At 36.7% G+C, this 21,927-nt stretch overlaps 2 protein-coding genes across 6 annotated transcripts in view; both read left to right on the forward strand.

The window, feature by feature from the left end:
- LOC131359756 (1-phosphatidylinositol 4,5-bisphosphate phosphodiesterase beta-1) overlaps positions 1-7,746 on the forward strand; it is a 44,497-nt gene extending 36,751 nt beyond the window's left edge. The window contains exons 28-32 of one of the 2 annotated variants that reach the window (XM_058399841.1): positions 1,348-1,424; positions 1,509-1,598; positions 1,959-2,016; positions 2,121-2,207; positions 5,306-7,746. In XM_058399841.1, coding sequence (XP_058255824.1) covers positions 1,348-1,424; positions 1,509-1,598; positions 1,959-2,016; positions 2,121-2,207; positions 5,306-5,506 — 513 coding nt within the window. In that variant the 3' untranslated portion in view covers positions 5,507-7,746. Of the gene's footprint in view, positions 1-1,347; positions 1,425-1,508; positions 1,599-1,958; positions 2,017-2,120; positions 2,208-5,305 lie in introns of those variants that run through there. The other variant, XR_009205811.1, reaches the window with a different exon arrangement.
- Positions 7,747-10,623: 2,877 nt separating this feature from the next.
- Positions 10,624-21,927, forward strand: part of LOC131359389 (1-phosphatidylinositol 4,5-bisphosphate phosphodiesterase beta-4) — a 35,203-nt gene continuing 23,899 nt past the window's right edge. The window contains exons 1-5 of one of the 4 annotated variants that reach the window (XM_058399251.1): positions 10,624-10,756; positions 15,607-15,668; positions 18,388-18,493; positions 20,364-20,444; positions 20,581-20,640. In XM_058399251.1, coding sequence (XP_058255234.1) covers positions 18,410-18,493; positions 20,364-20,444; positions 20,581-20,640 — 225 coding nt within the window. In that variant the 5' untranslated portion in view covers positions 10,624-10,756; positions 15,607-15,668; positions 18,388-18,409. Of the gene's footprint in view, positions 10,757-10,784; positions 11,304-15,606; positions 15,669-18,387; positions 18,494-20,363; positions 20,445-20,580; positions 20,641-21,927 lie in introns of those variants that run through there. The other 3 variants (XR_009205777.1, XR_009205776.1, XM_058399250.1) reach the window with 3 other exon arrangements.

The following is a 21,927-nucleotide window of genomic DNA, read 5'->3' on the forward strand; positions in this document are numbered from 1 at the left end:
GCAGCACAATGCTTAACATCATGCAGATGCAGGTCAACAGCTTCAGTTAATATTTATATCAAACATCAAAGTGTTATCGCTGTGACATGAACTGTGGCATGGTTGACTGATGGGCTGGTCTGAGTATTTCAAAAACATATGATCTCCTGGGATTTTCACACACAACAGTGACCTGTATCTGCATGAATTCATGCATTGTATTGCTGCCACTTGATAAACTGAAAACTGCAAATGAGAAGATGTATAGTTGTTCCTATTAAAAAAGGTGTATAGGTGTTCCCACACACACACACAATTGTGTGAACTGAACTGTACCGAACTCAAACACACACTTAGTCTGTACCGAACTTAAACACACACTTAAACACTCATTCAATATACATCCACCATGCACCACCCGTATTAAAACTGTTTTTGCACATGCTGTCTTGCACTTTCACTCAATTGCTGTTTTTGCACACCACATTTCAATACTGCCACCAACTGCTGCTATTACAGAAGTGTATACAGTATATGTTTACAATCCTTCTAATTTTGCACAATGTGCTATTCTGTGTTTTTTGTGTATCTATCCTGTAGAATCTGTTTGCACGGTGCACTTTATATGGCTAGGACAACTTACTTTAAGTCCTTAGCTCTGTCTTGTTTTATGTAGCACCAGGGTCCTGGAGAAATATTGTTTCATTTCACTGTGTACTGCATCAGCTACACTACCAGTCAAAAGTTTTCAAAATCTTCTAATCCCATGGTCTTTCCTGATGTTTATTTCTTTCTACATTGTAAAACAATGCTGAAAGCGGCCACAATAATGTCCTTTGAACAGTTGATATTGAGATATGTCGGCTACTGATGCTCTGTAAAGCCTTCATAACGGCTCTAATCTGAGGTGCTGTTAATTGGTGATTTCTGAGGCTGGTAACTCTAAATGAACTTCTCCTCTGCAGCAGAGGTAAGTTTTGGTCTTGCTTTACTGGGATGGTCTTCATGTGAGCCAGTTTCATCATGGTGCTTGATGGGTTTTGCAAATGCACTTGACAATACTGTTCTTGCAAGAACTATTCCAGAACACCTGACCTTCGTACAACTGACTGTTTTTTGTTGTCATTACATATGGATTACTTAAGTCCATGTGTGTTATTTCATAGTTTGGAAATCTCCAGTATTGTTCTAGAATGTAGAAAATAAATCCCTAAACAAAAAGCACTGAATTAAAAGGTGTGTCCAAACTTTTGACTGGTAGTGTATATATAGTTGAAATGACAATAAAAGCTACCTGACTTGACTTGATTAAAATGGACAAGTTAAATCTCTTATATATAACTACACTTTGCCATTCACATTCCACAGCTAATGGAGAAACTAACCCTGCTAGCTGAGGAGAGTCAAAGCAGCCAAATGAAGAAACTGAAAGATCTGTGCGAAAAGTAAGCTTGATCTGAATAAAATGTAATAATCATACCTCTTCTTTTGTGCCGGCATATGCCTTACTGATGTTTTAATGTCCACAGAGAAAAGAAAGAACTGAAAAAACGAATGGATAAGAAAAGACAGGAGAAGCTGAATGAAGCCAAATCGAAAGAGAAACACTTGACAGAGGAGTAAGTAGAGAATTTGAGTCAAATCTCAGGAAAAACAAAAGGCAATTCTGAGCTAAACATAAGGTCATTGTAGCAAGACAGCTAGTGTCCTGTAGATGGCAGTGAAAGACCAAATGTTTCTTACACTTTCTTGTATTTTTACAAATTATTCTTATGAAAATTTTCCATAAAATAAACAACTGCTTCAGAGTCCAATATTTGAATACATTTTGTAATATTGTGATACTGTGAGTCACTGCACTAGACATCTGCCAGACATCTCACTGAATATATTCTAGCACAGAATCAGACACATTTTCACTTTATTCTTCCAGATTAATTAACACTCTGTCCAAATGATTTGTTTCATCAATGTTTTAGGGAAAAGCTGGAGATCAACAGATCATATGTTAATGAAGTGGTACAACACATTAAAAGGGTAAGAGGTTATACACACACAGAGGTGATTGTAAGCACACGACTACAAACAGCTGATATGCATTTAACCTGATTTGTTTTCTATTGTTTATAATCTTCGGACAGCTGGAAGACGCTCAGACCAAAAGACATGAAAAGCTTGCAGAGAACCATAAGAACATTCTGCAACAGATTGTTGAAGAAAAGCCCAAGGTATGCACCTCAGTTTTAATCTATTGGCTTGTACTTAGCTTAGACCAGAGCTTCCCAAACTTCAGAGGGGTAAGGCCCCCCAAATACATAGCAAAAGCATGTATAAAAATACAGTATATTGATTAATAGTATAAAGATATATTTATACATATATTTGTATATTAGATATATTTAATAAAGCAGATTGTCTCTTGGCACAAAATTATCAACATTTATTAACCAGTTTGTAAGAATTTCATGTGAATTGTGAGAACTACCATAAAATGTAATATTTTTATATGCTGGATGATGTAAACATTCTTTACAAATATATTTAAATCCTTAACACTACATACTGTCTGCATACTATTTACAATTATATTGAATCAAAGTGTGTAACAGAAGCTTTTTATATTCTATTCTAAAGTATTTTAATTATTTTAATATTTTGATTTAGCCTAGCTACGGCCCCCCTGCAATACCGCTACGGCCCACCAGGGGGCCGCGGCCCACAGTTTGGGAAGCACTGGCTTAGACCTTTACTCCCTGATGTGTATCACTATTGTGTTATTACTGAGATGGGAATTTGTGAAAATTTGGTGAGGTTCATCTCACATTCGCGAGCTATTTGTTAAATAGCTGCTCGGAGAAGAGAAACTCTGGCCTCTGTGATACCCCTGGCTGAAAAGATGGCTGAAAACAAATATTCTTCCAATGAATCAATAATCTTACCTATCAGAAACTCTGATTTTACTTTTCAAATCACATAAATAGAAGCCAAAAATACTTCTCAGCAAAATTGTAATTATAGTTATTGAATTTGTTATATGAAAGGTTAGCATCTAGTGTTCAGTTTATTAGTGTATGGATGGAGTCTGACAGTCACAGTGGCCGCCTTTCTGCCTCATACCTGATGTTGTTATGAAATGTTACAGTACATTCGGCATATGTTGCATCATGAGACTGCAGATATATACATACAATGCCTTGTGTTTGGTCTTTTTCCTGTTTTTCTGTTTGTTTGCATTACAACCTAGATTTTATGTAATTATGTAAAGTGCTGAAGTAGAATGATTATGCTTACTTAAGATTTCTATATTCTTATTATTTGTGTCACCAGTAAAAATATTTTACACTTTCTAAATGGTAGGCATATGGTATAACTCAAATGATATAAAAATGTTGTTAATTAATCAATCCCATTAATATAATTAATTCACAAATTAGGCTCAATGTTAAGTGTGTGCGTTTCTGTACAATGAGAAAGATGTTAAAAATTGTAGAAGTTGTTACCATATAATAAGTGTTGATTCGTCCTAGAGACTGAAACTCAGTAGCTAGTTCAGGAGCTGTATTCTGTATTCTGTAGATGTGTCTCTTTCCCCAGGGTCCTGTAGGCCTCAGGGCTCCCACAAGCACATCTGTTCCCAGTGCAGCTCTCACCAAATTATAGCATTAAAAATGAACAAATTGCTTTGCATATAAAAAGTAGCTCAGAAATATCAGTATTTTGTATAATGGTATAATAAGATGGATAATCTTATCTCCTAAATACACTAAATGTTAACGAAATGTGTATATTAGATAACAAAAATCTGTCTCTGTAGCATACATGCCTAGTCTTACTGAGCTGTTCCAATCAAGAGTTTGCATAATAACTTTTTGAAAAAAAATTTAGCTAATCTTACAAAAGAATTTTATTTTCATTTTATCTAGTTTGATGAAGGGAAGGGTGTCAAAACTTAGATATTATACATATTGTGTCAGTGTACTGAACCAATAACCAATGGTGTAACTGCTGATAACTTATATTTACCATTAGCTAAAGTTTGACTAACTGAGAGAATAATGTTAGCTACAGAAATCGAAGCTAGTCTACTATGGCGTCAGCAGAAAACACAGGCTAACATAGTTCAATGTAGCTAGTATTATAGCTAGCTGATATAGCACAGGTTAACATAGTCTATATATAGCTAGTATATATACGTAGCAGCTGATATAGCACAGGCTAACATAGTTCAACATAGCTAGTTAACATTAGCATTTAGCTAACCTTACTTCAACATTTTTCAACTTGGATAAAGTTTGTGGATTATAGTGTGCTGAGTAAGATGTCTGGTTGTATATATGTGTCTTTTGCCTAATCCAGCAAGTTGAAACATTGTACTGAGTTAGAGCCAGAGGTGCTGATGCTCAGGTTTTTGTAGCATCTTCAGAAGCAAACAGATAGTATCGAGTATCGACTACGTTGTGTAGCATGAAAATGCTGATATATGTATATATATACTTGAAAATAAATTCTGATACTGATCTACTCACTGTAGATACTGACACTTGATAGTTTTTTCTACACTGATGAACCTGATTGGATGCTTTGAATGTTTTACACATGCATAAAGAAGAGATTTGTAACAAGTAGTTTAAAAAGCTGGAAAATAAAAATGTAAGCCGTAAAAAGTATGTTTTTTCTTGAAATGCAATTGCATAAGAGTATTTAATTTCAGTAATACCTAAGTAAAGTAAAAAAATATAGCTAAATAATATCTAAATATCAAGGAAATTAAGTACAAATACTCAACACAAATAATTTCATAAAAGAAAGGTATATTATTGGTGAAAATGTTTTTGCCATTTTGGGCGTTTTACAGAATATATTTGTTGTATCATCTAATGGTTTTTTCTATAGTCGTCAATTCTGCTCAATCCTGTACCATACAAACATTTCCATACAGATCAGACCACCTCTTGTGTGCCAACTGCTGGGTTATTTCAAAATATTACTACAGCATTGTATCAAGAAGTCCTTCATCATTTTAATTATCTCCAAAGACTGATTTCATTAACACTTCATAATGGTTTCATCTGGCAAACAGTTCACCCTCTCAAATGCTGATTCTATAAAAAACTGTGTTATCTGCGTGACACGTTGATTGTGACCTTTACCAGACTGTAAAGTTTGCGATTAGGGTGTCAGCTTGAAAGAGATCATTTTGATTCATGCTTTATTGCGTAAATGTTAGGTCAAGTGTAAAGGCTGTGAAAAGCCATTGGCATTTTCGGCGGAGACGCTTTAACACCGTGTAGATATTGAGTTTGTAATGAGTATGATCTGTTCACAGCTTCAGAACGAACTGGATCAGGAGTATCAGGACAAGTTTCGTCGGCTGCCAGTGGAGATTCAGGAGTTTGTGCAGGAGACCACTAAGCGAAAGACTGACGGGAACGATCAGGAGTCCCTGCCTTCTTCCAGCACGCTGGAGAAACTCAGCCATAAGGGAGCACAGTCTGAGGATGACATGGAGGATGAGAGGAAAGACTAATGAAATGAAGCATTAGGAATTTCACAATGCTACAGCCACTCTTCCTAATTCATTTTGCCATTGGTATTTTATTTATTTATTTATTTTATTTGAGATTTGAGGTCATAGTCACTAATGCGTTTTGGAGAATGTCTGTGGGTGGAGGGCAAAAGGATAACAGGCAAGAAATCACTTAAAGCACTTGAACCACATGAACCTATTATTTATCATGTGCACAATTTACTAAAGTCATATTACATATGGGTAATAATCACATTTTCGGGTCAAATTCATTTGACATGATACTCACTTTTTTTGCAGTTAATATGGTGTGTTCCTATCCTAATCACACTTTTATGGCCAGTATGTAAGCAGTTTTAAAGAAGCAGTATGTGTGTGTGGACATAAAGGGCAGGTACCACAGACATTACTGTAGCTCTAATTTCTCTTTCAGACGTTTTGAAGTGGTCACTATACTGTACCTGCAGTTTATTTAGAACAGTTGTATTTGCAAGCACAGGCGGCTTGCGTATGTAAATTCATCATTTTGTTCAGTTTGCTGCTGATTTGTTTGTTTTTCATTTCGTTTAGACTGATTCAGTACAGCAGTTTGTGCTGAACAGGTTCGCTACGGGACAGTAAGAGTTTTTCAGAAATGCATGAATAGGGTGCATTGATCAGTTTGTGCAATTTGTAAGCGCATCTCTGTAGCTTGTTATGCGAAGTCATGAGTAAAGACATGCTTGTGTTTCTTTCTTTCTTTCTTTCTTTCTTTCTTTCTTCCTTCCTTTTTTTATATAGTACCTAGAACGAAAAATGTCTTTATCAGCAAATAGATTTAACAATGTTATTTACAATGATTTTTCATTCGTTTTATTAAGAGCAATTATTTTGCATTCCTTTTCTATTTCCTTATAACACGCTTAAAATATTATAGCTTATTTTGATGGTTATATACATATTAAACTAGAATAACATATTTACTGAAGTAACGCCGGAAAGAAGTTGATATCTTATAATGCAGAAGGGATGGAAGTAATATCAGAAATATGGAAATGCACTTTGGATTTCATGAGGTATTGGTATTATTATGCAATCTTTTTACTTGAGTGAGATTCTTCTTTCAGTGTGTTTCCATTTCAATGGTTCAGCGTAGGATTTGAAGCATGGGGTCAGTGATGCCAAGTGAAGTATCGTGATGATTCTTTTCCTAGAATATGCTTCCCCATACTTCCCCTGGTGGTTTCTCAGTGTTAAGCTCTGATTAAAGCACGTCTGTCACTTTCACTCATTATATATATATATATAAATATAGGTTTTGTAACATATAGGCTAGATCTAGGTTTTATTAATGTAACTGTTCATGTTAATTATATTCATGCTTTGTATTTATTGCAATATATGATTGCTATGGACGACTAAAATAAAGTGCCAAACAACTGCCCATTACTGACAGGTCCAATATGATCTCTCGAAACATGAAACTGAATAGAATTTCATCCAATTGATCTCTTGACTGATGCCTATTCATAATGTATAGGATGGTCTAGTTTCATTTCATTAGATGCTACGCAATATATTAAAGCCATGGCGAAATCCATGATAGTATTGCGGCATCTATGAATGCTAACAAAGGAGTATTAAAATGAGATTTTCACACTAACTAGCTGTAAATGATATTCTGTGTGATTACACATAAGAGCCATTTTACTGAATTGCATTGTAAATTTTTTTTTTTTTTTACAAGATGACTCTGTGCTGTTGTTTTCTTTTGACCAAACTCTTTTTTGCAATGTAAAATTACTTGAAATACTTTTATGACCGGACTCATTTTTTGATCGTTTTGAAGTGACGTTCTGTGCCTTTGGATGTTCTCTGTGTTAGATGTGGAATGTAAAAAAAAAAAAAAAAAAAATGTGTTGATGTATAGAGCTCTTCTTTTTGTATAAACTGTGCACGCACTTTTAAACTGTTTATACTAAAGATTTCCTTTGGAATTGTTTAAACGTCATACTCTTGACAGTGTATGCTATTGAGTGCCACTTTATTTATTTCAAACATTCATTCCATTCGTTCCATTATTTCCACAACAAAACTGACATTAGAGATTAGGATCAAGAAATATCTACAATCATTTGAATTCATCAAACTGTATTATTGGTACTACAGTATCTGCATCTTTAAAAGATGGGTAATGTTGAATGTAAGTTGTGCTTGTGCTGTGCAATGGTTTTAATAAAACATTTTTGTGAAATGTGGAATGTGCAGAGTGCAAAAGATGTCTAAGTAATTATTTAGTTAGCTTGTGTCCAGTATACAATGATCATTTCTATCACAGTGAATTCAAATCCAAATAACAAACGCGTGTGTGTGTGTGTGTGTGTGTGTGTGTGTGTGTGTGTGTGAAACCTGTCTGTATCTTTTCAATATTTCAAAATAATCATCTAAGTGGACTGTGGATAATTTATTTCACATATTCACAATTTTATATTTCTAAATTTCTCAACTTGTATTCACCCGAATCGACATTTAATCATTATTAGCAAATTAATAAACAAATTGAACTAATTGACCATGCATGTTTTTATTGGTTTGTATGAATGGTTGGGAGGTAAACTCTGATTACTGATCTCATTTGTCAATCTGAAAGAACACTTATTCTTCTGAGTCTACCATTGTTATAATAAGAGTCTAACATCTGTGGCTGCTATTATTAATGTTTACACTCTATTACGTTGCATGTATTTGGAAGAAAATTGGAGAAACCTATGAAACCACACAGACAGTAATCCGTGCTAAGGATCAAACCTGAAACCCTGGAGCTGTGAGGCAGCAGTGCTACCTGCTGCACTTCTGTGGTGTCTGCTTTTATGGAATCTTTTATTTTTAAAAAAAAAATGTTTAAAATACTGTCAAACACTTTTCAGGACTGTATGCCCTGGTACCAGTATGAACTTGTGCTCAAAATCCCAGCATGCAGAATATCTCATCACATGTCACAGCAACATCAAGTCTTTCATCCTATTATTATCCATTAGTTTATGGCAACAGTATTAATATGGAGGGATGTTGTAGTTTAGTGGTTAAGGTGTTGGACTACTGATTGGAAGATTATTAGTTAAAATCCCAGGAGCACCTGAGCAAGGCCCTTAACCCTTATTTGCTCATTTGTATGCGATAAATGTAAGATGCTCTAGATAATGGGATCTGCCAAATGCCATAAATGTAGATTTGGAAGTATTGTTAATTGGAATGGTGTGAAACATTACTGGGCAGCACGGTGGCTTAGTGGTTAGCACTGTTGCTTCACAGCAAGAAGGTCCTGGGTTTGAGTCCCGGGTTCGAACAGGCAGGGGCCTTTCTGTGTGGAGTTTGCATGTTCTCCCCGTGCCTGCGTGGGTTTACTCCAGGTACTCCGGTTTCCTCCTACAGTCCAAAAACATGTACATCAGGTTGGTTGGTAATTCTAAATTGCCCATAGGTGTGAGTGTGTGGTTGTCGGTCTATATGTGGACTGGCGACCTGTCCAGGGTGTACCCCTGACTTTCGCCCAATGTGTGCTGGGATAGGCTCCAGCAGACCCCTGTGACCCTAATTAGGAATAAGCGGGTATGGATGATCGGTATTTTAGGTCCATCAACTCCTCACAGCATCAAGCTGTATATTGAATTTGTTCTTAACGATATTTAAAAATGACGATTCGAGCCGAAGTGAAATTTCTTTCGCTATTCAGAAAAACGAGAATTAATTACAGTTTAATTAAACAGGAAAGATTAAAATGACGTTAGTCCTCCAGAGGGCGCCAGCACCTCACTCTCAGCTCTGACGGGTGCGCATGCGCTGTATAGCGCACGGTTGCCAGGGGATACCGGCTGCAGTTTCGTGCATGGACACGCTAGCGCATTTCGCATTCATTTTCTATGGCAGGATGTTTTATAGCTATTGTAGCTAGAATTTTTAAGTTGTGTTTAGTTCACTTTCAGCTTAACGATTAAATCGGATTGTAAAATGTTTAAAGTGTATTTTATCATGTGTATCATTGTCTTTCCTTATTCAAAATGATATATTCAAAACATTAAAATCATATAGACATATAAATTGGTGTGGTTTGACATGTTTTGGTTAAAACACCTACCTCTGTATGGTCCTAGAAAATAGTGTAGATTTGCATTTATATCTCATTTTACATAAGTGAGCAGTTGAGAGCCTTACTCAGGAGCCTAGCAGCAGTAGCAGCTTGGTGATCCTAGGATCTGAACTCAAATCCTTCCACAGCAGCCCAGCATCCTAACCACTGAGCTTTCACTTCCCCCATAGGTATAAGTGAAGTAGTCCACGGTACAAAGAAAATTCCACATAATTTGGAGGTGATGATATTGTGGTTTGTCCTTAGGCGTTTTTGCTTCCCCTCTAGGTATCATCACATCCTTATTAGGGTGGACCACAGTAGTGTCATACATAAACATGCAGAACAGACACCTATTCTCACTATTTTTAAACAGTCTTACTTGTTATTGACACAAAGCCATCTTCACCTGCTGTCCCTCCTGGCAACTTATCTTACAGGCCACCTCAATCTAGGAGCAGACCTTATCTCCAGGGACGGCTGTCTGGTGACAGAATAGTGGCTCCACCCTCGGGGGTGAAAAAGATATAGGATTGGTTTGGCAGATTGATCTGTTCTCATCCCAGAGAAAACATGCACTGCCTACTATTTTTCTCTCTGATGGATCGCAGGTGGATGCTCTAGCACACGTGGACAAAATGAAACTTGTATGCATTTCCTCTATTGTTGATCCCCCTCACTTTGGAGAGGGTGTGCCTGAAGGGTCTTCTCATTCTCAGGGCTCCGTGATGACTGGAAAATCGTGGTATGTGGAAATAATCAGTCTCCTTGCAAGAGATCAATGGAGACTTCAGCTGTGCTGAGACCTCCTCTCAGTCTGTATCTCAGGTAGGAGGTCAGGTGGTTTACCCGCACCTGGAGCTGTGGTGCCTGAAAAATGAATGGTCAAGTCCATCAGAAAATATCACACACACTGGTGCCAACAATAATAACAGGAACTCTACAGGAGTGGGTGGGATTAGGCAAGCTAAACTTTCTGTGGGAGTGGGTGGGATTGGCAGAACTAAACTTTTTATGAGCAAACTTTTGGGCAAGCTTTCTTCAGGATCAGTTGAGACTGACCAAGCTTTGTGCTCGAGCAGGGTGGAATCAGTCACGCTTGCTTCAGGAGTACATGGAATTGGTCAAACTTTCTGTGGGAGCAGGTCAGTCTTCTCTGGTTTCATGCAGGCTAGGTCAATAATGTCTGCTGGAGCAGGTGCGATGGGTCAAGCTAAAGTTTCCTGGAGCAGGTTGGGTTGACCAAAATATTTTTATATCCGGTCATGCTTTCTGGGAGAAGCAGGTGGAATTCATTTGGGAGTTGGCAAGAATGAGACGAAAAACATACTGCACACTTCTAACACACACTTATTGTTTGTTAGCGTTATTGTTATTCTGTATACAGATTAGAAAATTCAGTACTGTTTTGTTATTGTTATGCAGCAGTATTTTGTAGTGTATCCTAGTGCACCACATTAAATCCGAAAGCTTTTACTTCATTATAAGTTAAAAAATATTAACAGCAGTGCACTAAACTAATTTGCCTATGTGTGGCGCTGTTTCTGGGTCTCTCTTAAAACACATAAGGTAAGTTCACTTCAGCAAGCCGCCAGTGTGGAAAATTAGGACAAGGCCAGGGACACACACACACACACACACACACACACGGGCGCACTGGGCGAGTCTCCCGCAGAGGCAGCGGCGCGGCGGGTGAGTGAATTTTACGCACACAGCTTTGACTGGAGTGACACACACGCCTTCAGCCTTCATCTCTGACTATAATTAAAATTCACATCCTTGTTTAAAATGTGTTACACGTTATCGCAAATGTCAGCAACGACAACAACAAAAAAAAAAAAAGTGCACGTCTGACAGCCACTTCAGAGAACAGGCGAGTAGTGGCTACATGTTGTGTTTTATTTAGTCATCTTCATGGAGAGATGTACCTGCAAAAAGAGGTAGAAGTTTCATTTAAACCTGCAGTTGTAGTTTGGGTTACTATCACAATATTTAATGATGATCCTGGCTGGTTTGCCTAATGTTTGAATGATTTACCCAAAGAGCCTCCATGAGCATAAGTTATTCTGTAACTCAAGTTAGTGCTTCTAACTGAACCTGGCAGTGTAGTGCCAGCCATTACCAAGAGGAACCCAAGATATGCAAATGTTTCCTGCTGGTGTTATCAGAGGAGACAGAGCATTCACCCTGTCCTGTGTTGCTTTTGTTTTCTGCTGCTGGCTTGCAGTTGTTCGAACTTCAGTGTAAATATGCTTTAAATGTAAGCTTTTAGAAGACATTTAAACTGTAAACCATCACTTCAGTACAGATTTATGAAATAATCCATGGGTTGATTTGTTGCTGCTTTATCCTGGTGGGAATATATTCTGAATAGGATGCCAGTCTGCTTCAGCACACAGTGTACACATGTCTAGAGGCAATTTCGTGCAGGTAATCTGCATACCTGCGTGTTTTTGTGAGGTAGAAGGAGGCCTCAGAGGAAAGCCATGTAGACACGGGGAGAACATGCAAATCTAGACACAGATAATAACCCAAGCACAGAATCAAACCAGGGTTTCTGGAGTTGATGCAGCAATGCTATCCTCAATACCAGCCATCCAGAGGATTGTCCTGAACGTAATCCAAATATTTAAATATGTACAGCATTTTGGCAATGTACTAAATCTGAGAGTGTTTTTTTTTTATTATTATTATTATTTCTGAATTTTCTACTCACTATGAAAACTGTCAGTAGATTCAAGTGGATGTAATTTACAGTCCTTCTTATTTGCTGAGGCTTTAATTAAAACGATTCGATTTCCAATGACAAGTCAAACAGGCTAAATAACTACAAGAACCCATGAATAATTGTAACTTTTATAAGTGTGGATCTACCAGGGAAATAAATTTGAAGCAATCCCAGGAGAGCTATGATTCACAGATGCCTTCTTTTAGAACCACTGATATAGATGAGACACATTGCACACTAGTAATGTCTAGCCAATAAACATGATTGTTCTATAATGTATTGCTTTGTGCTGGGCTAAAATAGGGCTGTACACATGTTTATCATTTTACAACTTGCTTTAAAGCTATGATCATATGCTCTCTGTAAAATATTAGTTTCCAGCTATAAAGTTTCATATGGGTTGCACAATCTTATGTGCACCTGAGTTTTTAATAACCTCTCCAGGGAAGAAAAAGAGAGTTTCAATGCTTGATGGTATGTGATGCCTTATTATTATAAATAACTTGCATTCAGTTGTTATTGTTTAGACTTATAGGTGTTTTTACAATAGAGGATAATGATGATAGAATTGATCAGGACAGCTTATGTTAGTAGGGAACCTGAATGCAAGGATTGGTAAACAAGACTATTCTAAGTGTATGTGAAGCAGCATCTGGCTCTGTCTATTGACCTTCATTATCCCAGTATCAGATTTGTATAGCCATTATTGACATTGTACCAGGCACCTACCTACATGTGCTCCACCCTGTCTATTTATCTCTCTCTCTCTCTCTCTCTCTCTCTCTCTCATTCTCTCTCTCTCTCTCTCTCTCTCTCTCTCTCTCTCTCTTACTCTCACACACACACACACACACACACCTTTCAGATGGAGGATCTCTCACACGAGAAAGTTGCTTGTAGCAACAAGAGACTTCAGTTTTGTTGCATGGATTATGATTCTTTAAAGAAACCCCCAAAGGGTAAACCGTGCAGGGGGTTGTTTATTCACTGAGAGCTTCACATGCTCTGCATTAAGAATGTGCAGCATCTGTACAGCAGAGTTACTGCACCTGGACTGGAGTACATGAGACAGCAAGACAGCTGGACCAAAGTAAAGCTAGTAGATGTTTAGTGGTCACAGAGGTGAGACCATGCCAAGTAAATATTTGCATACAAGTTGGATAGATAGATGGGTATAGTTTAACAGTTGTACTTTGATATGAAAATTTACTTAGGGAACTTAATTAAGAATCAGTTAATAACCAGTTCGTTTTATACATAAGCCACTAAAAACTGAAAATTAAATGTGCATTAAATGAAGAAAGCTTGTGCTCTGTGAAGTTTGAGAAAAGATCGTTTTTAGGCCATTTTTCTGTTGACAGTTATTTAGCCCACAATTTATAGTATGTCTTGATCCGTATTATGGTTTGCGATTGTTTCTTTTTCTTTCTTTCTGTATCAAGACATGCATCACTTTGATCAGGAGTGCAAGAACGATCAAAGGACACTGTATTCCATTATATTCTTCTCCAAATCTCCTAATCCACTAGCTAGCCAATCAAATAATCTTTTTCATGGGGCACTGAGGTCATATGCCTAGTTACATTAGTGTGCAACTCCAAGTTTCAAGTCTTTCTTGCTGTGAGGAATTTAGGAAAAGCACTCAACACCAATAACTGAGTGAGTTCCACCCTTAGATGTTAGAGGCACGTCTGGTGCTAATATATTCTGAAAAGCAGGCTTTGTAACAACACTTAGCTCATAAGGGATTTTGCTAATTCCCAAAGCTGTGCTATTAGCAAGTTCTCTTGCTAGGCTGGTTACTAATCTGCCCTAAAGTTCACATTATGCTGTAACTTCATGTAAGCAGTCAGTGTCAGCACTCATTGAATGAAATGTACTGATCAAATAATTTTGGCTGTCATCACTAGCTTCTAACCCTGATGACACCCCAATATTTTGGGTTTAAGTTGGTAAAAGTGGGTTTTGAGGGAAAACTTCGAATAAAATATACCTTAGCCTTACTGCAGTCTCGCACATCTTGTAACCTGCAGCGATGTGAAAATAATAACTTCTCAATATTCTTATTGTTATTAATCATCACCAAGTGATTGTGCCAGTTTGTTTTTCCGAGTGTGTTTGTTTATGTGGTTAAAAATTATCCGTAGAACACTTTATTCACATATATTAAGCACATCACAAAGAATGTGATCAATTTAAATATCAGTATAGTCTCAACCCGGTTATAATATCAGCTGTCCTTTTTGTTTCTTCTTTATTAGACATCTCTAACAGCATTTCTGGCAATAGTTTTGGCTGTGAGACAACTCTCAAATTTATATTAACATGTTCTTTCTCATTGCTTCTTGTTTGTTTTGTAACAACCTGAACCTGAATAGTGGACACTTTTATACAAACATAGAAAAAAATGTAATAGTGACATGATGACATTTCCCGTGAGAAGATGTTTATTTTAAATTATTGAACGGCGTCTCCCTTGTCAGCTTTTTGCTACAGAAGTAATGTTGTCCTGTTCAGTTTTCCTGCATGGTGAGTTGTTAGAAAGGAGGTAACATTACAGGGCATACTTTGTCTTATTAACTGCAAGAAAGCAAAAAAAGAGTTGCTGATGAATGCATGTATTATAGCATTATAGCTGCTATAATGTTCATAATGGTCTCATTCTTTTTAATAAATAAAAATTGCATATTTTTGCAGATTGCGGTAGTATAACAGAAATTACCTAACTGAGAAAAGTTCATACAAATATTGAGCAACAAGTACAATATTTGTATGTCAAATCAAGTACAAAAAGGAGTGAAAACCGTAGAGCGTGTGTGATTCGTCTCTTGTTTCATGGACCCAGACAGTTCAGCACTCGCGCTTTCACAGATAGATATGCATGACAGCAAGGAGCATTCGCTGCTTCACTTTCATCTCCTATGATATGAGGCATATATACACTGGTGAAGTTTATATGCAAAAACCAGATCTCTCCGCATCTGCAGAATGTTTTATTATAGCTGAAAGAAAACTGATTTGTTGTCAAATGAGGAATGCCACAGATGTTACTATGGCAACTGATATTTGGAACGACTTCATAATACAGTGTGTGGCATTTTGCAGTCTTTGGTTAGTATACCTTTCAGTATACCTTCGCCGAAAACAAAAGTTCCAGACAGTTTGTTTTACTCGCAGATAAACACAAATTGGATGAAGATTATTCTGACCTTTTCTCACAGCACTGAGTGATACATGTGCCTTCTTGCTCTCTTTCTTTCTTTTCAGCACAATGCTGAGCCAGGTCAGCAAATTCTTCACATGAAGGCAAGACGTTTGAACTAGAAAATGTAAGTGTACACCAGCCAACTGTTTTATCATCTATCTTGTCTTTATACTGATTTATATCAGTACTGACCCTACATGAGGGAGTTACTGGTTGATTTAGGGACCCGCATCCCCTCCTCCATTTTTTTCATGCGCAAATATCTGCAGTTTGTAGTTCTTCTTTAGAGGTCTTGTCAGGGAACATTACTACACCAGGGTCCTTTACTATTAAGAATGTAGTGAAACAGGTCTCTCCAGCAGAAAGGACATGGGGAAAGTCAAAGAAACAAGGTTAGTGAAGTAATCGCCAGTCCGTGCTCCTTTCAACTGGAGCTTATCAAGAGCGAGCCGCAGCTGCTACTTCAGCATGCATTATTTAGAGCTTAATTCAGTACCTATGAGGACTTGTACACACACGCATGAGTGAGCAGCATACATGTTCCATAACGATCAGCTTGACTCTCCGGTGCTATAGGCTTTGATGATTTTGACAGACTGAACTGTTTGTAATAGACCCCTATTGGCCCATTCTGTTTGATACGCTTCTTAGATGCTGCTAGCTGACCACAACACACAGCCAATTTCAATGAGCACACAGGAGCTGTTTTCCACTCAGCACCAAGAATGTAGGTTTTTGTAAACACCAACACTTTATTTCCTGGCCATTAATATTTGCAAGCAAAATGTTTAGGTCATTTAGGGTCATGAGAGCTCATCAAATTGTGTTGAATATAAGTGTAAAATGATACTGCTACTTTTGGAGTGTTGTATGGTTTTTAATGAAGGACATACACATTTTAATGTAATGTTTACTTCATTAATCTATTTCCTCACTAATAAAGAGAAAGTTATGATTATTTTTCCCCAAGATCAAGTTATGATTATATTCCTCAAGGTCAAAATCATGATCACTGTTCAGCCAGTTTATTGTATTAATTTATATTGAATTATATTGGATTATACTTTCCACAGTATAGCCAAAATCTTTGAATCTAATGTAACACTAACTCAGTCCCATGAAAAGATAAAAATGAATATTACATATATATATACATATATATACAAGTGTATTATATATAAAATACACTTGTGATCTTGGCTTTATCTGACTGTTGATGTCATGAATATACAGGATTTCATTGTTGAAAGCTATAGATCAGGAGAGGGGTGTAATAGTTTCTAAAACATTAGATTAAACACTGTGAAGGTCATCAATATCAAGTGGAGAAAAGACATTACCAAGTACAGAATATCCTTCCAAAAACAGGAGGACAAAACTTTTTAGGAAGGTGGCAAAGATATCTACAATAACATTAAAGGTGCTGCAGGAATAGCAACTTTTGGGTCACTCCCTGCATGTTTCAACAATCTCTTGTGTTCTTCACATGCCTGGTGCTGTGGGGTAGGGTGGCTAGATGAAAACTTTCATCATGAAAAGCATCAAATTCCACCTAAATCACCCGAAACCATGTGCCAGTGGTCTAATATGATAAAGGGTTTAACTCTGAAAGAGAAGACAGCTTATCATTCACTATACTTACAGTGAAACATGGTGGTGGCAGCATAATGCTGTGAGGCATTAATTGCTCCACATACCAGTTTTGTCCTCTCTTGGACAGCTAAATATGAAGGAAAACATTCACCCATGGTCCAGTTTAATTCTATTGTGAAACCTGTGGAATGACTTGAAGAGGCAGGAGATTCACTTGCAATTCGACATTTACATTTCTGGCATTTGGCAGATGCCCTTATACAGAGTGACTTACAAATTATCTAATTTTGTGCAACTGAGGGTTAAGGGTCTTGCTTAGGGGCCCAGCACTGGTAGCTTGGTGGACCTGGGATTCAAACTCACAAGTAGTCCAGCACCTTAACCATTAAGCTACCACATCCCAATAATGTCATCCAGTTTGAGAGGTTTGGTGAATTTTTTGCAAGGAAGGGTGGAGTAAAATCGCCAGCTCAAGATGTTCTATTGGTAGATGCTTACCCCCACAAAAGACTGAGTGCTGGATCTCTATGCAAACATGTGTTTTCTCACAGCAAAGCTTATTATCACAGACCTGCCTTACTCTGTCTATTACCGCATCATAATATTTCATTATTTTGACACATGTTCTTTCTGAAAGTGTTAGCACCACATGATTGTGCCTCAGACACATACTGTAATACTTCACACCTTGAGCCACAACACACACTCTAACACACAAATTCTATTTAATTTGCTGTGCTTCTAAATCTGCTTTTAAAATACAAGTATAGTGACTGCTCTTTGGATAACCTGAGATGGTTTAGAGAGTTTCTTTCAAGGTAACAAAGTGTGTGTGTGTGTGTGTGTACACTGCACTGTATATACTGTATATAACCAGTGATGATGGCTGACAAAGAGATATTACATGTGTGCAGCCTCATTTTTAAACCACTACCCATTTGATTAAAGGCAACAACAGAGGTTCTGGGGGAAAAAGAGCACATAAAAAATAATAAAAACACCCCCAAACTATTTTCACACCACTTTCTCAGTACTTTTGAGGGGGGAAAAAGAGTAGTTTGAACTATTCAGTTTATTTTACACAATAATGTCTGCTCATTTTTATTTATTATTATCATTATTAATTTAGCAGTTCTTTACAGCACCTCCCATTCTCTGTATTTATGGATGCTTGCCCTGAGTTGTATCTTCTCATGAGGAATCCTGTGTGATGTTGTTCTCTTCTTTTTCTGTCTCTTTTATTATCTCAGCTTCCTCTGTCTTACAAGACAAATGGCCAAAGCATATGAATTTAACTGGAAGAGGCTGGTGCCTCACATTATGCAGGAAGGGGAATATTTCGATAGATTCGATGAGGTAAGGAAATTATTTGCTTTCATATTTGCTTCCATGCTGATTTGTTTTGACAATGTTTAAGTTTAGTTTTATTAGATATTTACTGCATGGTACTTATATTCTAAGATAGCGTGTCCTGGGAAAGAACACTTCTGAAATGTCAGTTTTAATGATTTAACAGCATTGCTAATGTAGAAAGCAAATAGTCTTTTTTTTATGACCTCCTGTGTAAACAAACTATTAAAGTACTCAAATTACTCAACATAAATACTTAAATAGAGCTTGGTTAATTATCCAGTGACATTAATGTTCAGTGTGGTTATGCTGTAACAGCAGTTTTTGTTTTCTGCACTCACGCTTAGAGAATCTGTGCATAGAGAATCTAAGGCTCTTAGTTTGAAGCAGACGTTCATACAGTCTGCATCTTCAAAGTCGCCTATCGCTGAGGACATCTGCTTTCTCAAAGGTCCTTTGAGAATTCCTGGTCAGCCCATGCTAGTTTATCTTGGACTGAATATTTTTGGAAGGCTGTTATTCTCACGTACAGCGTGTGAGTGACCGGACTAAAGCTGTCAAACCCTAGCATAGATTTCCCATGAGATCCATAGAGCACTTTGGGAGTTCTTTCTCAACTGATATAAAAATTCAATGGAGTGGTATTTATTTAGTAAATAAATATCCTCTAAACATTTTCCAAACTGTGTTGGTGTATTACAAGGAACTCTAAATTAGGAATACATAAGGATAGAGTCTAATCTGCTGGTTTATATTGTCTTATTTAGTTGTGTTTATTTTTTCCCAAGACTTGACAAACTGCCCATTCAAGAGTTTCCCACAGTACCTCAGAAACAAGGTCAAAATATGTTTCTGGAACCAGTACAAATTCAAATTTGTGCAAAATCCAATCCAAAAAGATGCAATTTAGCAGGTCAGTGGTGAAATTTCACAGAAATGTGTCAGTGTTCAAAATAACACTTTAGTATTATACAAGAAACAATTATTAAACTTTTTTATGAATGTTCTCTTGTGACAGTCTTGTTGGGAAACAAATTAAGTAAAAGCAAACTTGGCAGGCATCAGGGCAGCTTTTAGAATGATCATACATAATAACGTCTAGCACACTGTTTGTGTTAGTTACTCTTAACTCTTTTTTTTTTTATTATAAATAAATAGCTGTAGCTATGAGATGAATCATTTACTGGTTGCATACATGGCCTCTCGCTTAGCATGGTGTTAATTGAAACACCAGGAAGACATCTGTTAAACCAGAAGCACAAAATAAGACTATTAATGAATGTTAATGAAGACGTGGATGAAAATGTTATCTATGGCAAAGGCCTATATATATATATATATATGTAAGCATGTTTCTCCTCCTTGGAAGGATTGTAGAAACATTTTGTTCATGATTTTCATGAAGCTCTTGTCTAGTGAGCAGAATAATAAGATTGCAGTGAAGGATACATGCACAGCGAATTTCAGATGTTTGTCTTCGATATGGTGCAGGCCTTATTTTTTATCAGCCATAAGGCTTATGATGCAGCGGTATAACTAATGAAACTTTGAATGGATCCAATGAATATTTCAGGTTGTCTTTTAAAGCTTGGGAAAATGTTGATATATGTGGTCAAAATCACTAACTTGAAGTTATTAAGGTTTCATTTTGTGTGAAGATTTAAAACCATTACCATCTGCTGTCTTGCAAACTGTTTAATTTCCTATTTCCTGTATAATTTCCTATTTCTTTTTTACTGATGCACTGTTTTTCAGTGTTTCAGAGTATAGTATCTGTTCTGTTCATTAGGACACTGTATATAGATTAATTACATATATTAGTTGCCCATTAGTGTCTAAATAGTTTTTCTGTTCTGTGTTTGTTTTCCCCCTGTAGGATCCATTTGTCTTTGAGCCTCACTGCTTTTTTAAAGTGGATGCCTTTGCATTCTTCATCACATGGAAAAGTGAAGGAAAGGTATTAACACCCCTGTTAGACTAATACAGTACTTCATAATAATTTCTCTGGACTACAGAATGTGTGAACTTAATGCTGTTGTGAACTGCCTTTTGCTCTTCAATTATCTATTGATGTTTTATTCTTTTGCCTCCAGGAAGGTCAGGTTCTGGAGTTCTCTTTAATCAACAGTATACGGAACACAAATGTACCTAAGGTAAAGCCATTAATGTAATTTGACTTTGCACTCAAATATATAGATAAAATTGAAGGATTTGGATTATGGCCCAGAGTTTCTAAATCAGGGAGGTTAAACTCATTTCAAGTAATAGCACTATTACTATCCAATGTATTTAGTGTGCTATATTAATATAACAGCACAGGCGCATTTCACTGTTCATCACTCCATTTGTCAGTGTTTGTGACACAAAAGTCCAACTCTAGCAATAGTTCAATACATTAAAACCATTAGTACAATTATACATATAGGCTGTCAGTCAGTCAGTGTGTTGCATGGCAACTCTCATGGCAGTATTTTATCCAGCTGTGATTTGTTTGGGATATTTTTAAGCTGTGGAAAAAAAAAAAAAATACTTGGCCATATTGTGCCTGAAATGTAAGTTACTTTATAAAAATGTTTTATTTATCGAACATTTATCGAATGTTTTATTTATCAACACACTCACAGTTGTGTTGTACTAAGTATCTGCATGGTTTTAATTATGACCTGTGGCCTCATGACTGTCACAAACACACTCATGTCAGTATAACACTGAACACTGGTGTGTGTGTGTATGTGTGTGTATATATAAATAATAATTTGTAAACAAATTGTAAACAATCCTTTGGCTAAAAAACATTAAGAAATCAGTATTTGGTGGAATACTTGTATTGGAATATTTGGATTTGCATGCGTTTGGCATGCTCTCCACCAGTTTTTGACATTGCTATTGGGTAAATTTATACCACTCTTTTTGCAAAAAAGCAAACAGTTCAGCTTTGCTTGATGGTTTGTGACCATCTTCCTCTTGATGACATTCCAGAGGTTTTCAATAGGGTTCAAATCTGGAGATTGGGCAGTGGTCTCTTAATTTTTTCCATATATATATATATATATATATAAAATATATATTTATGGTACCCAAATATGGATGGGTTCCCTTTTGAGTCTGGTTCCTCTCAAGGTTCTTCCTCTTACCATCTAAGGGAGTTTTTCCTTGCCACAGGCCTTGCTTGTTAGGCATTAGAGATTGATACAAATAAATTTAAATGCAAGTCTAATATCAATCTTGAACTTTACTATATTTCTTATGTTCTGTAAAGCTGCTTTGAGACATTGTCCATTGTTAAAAGCGCTATACAAATAAAATTGAATTGAATATGTACACACACATACACACACTTACATTTTATGGCATTTGGCAGAGCGACTTACATTTGTCTCTTTTATACATCTGAGCAGTTGAGGGTTAAGGGCCTTGCACAAGGGCCCAACAGTAGCAGC

Source organism: Hemibagrus wyckioides, linkage group LG09, assembly GCF_019097595.1.
Source record: "Hemibagrus wyckioides isolate EC202008001 linkage group LG09, SWU_Hwy_1.0, whole genome shotgun sequence".
Lineage (NCBI taxonomy): Eukaryota > Metazoa > Chordata > Actinopteri > Siluriformes > Bagridae > Hemibagrus > Hemibagrus wyckioides.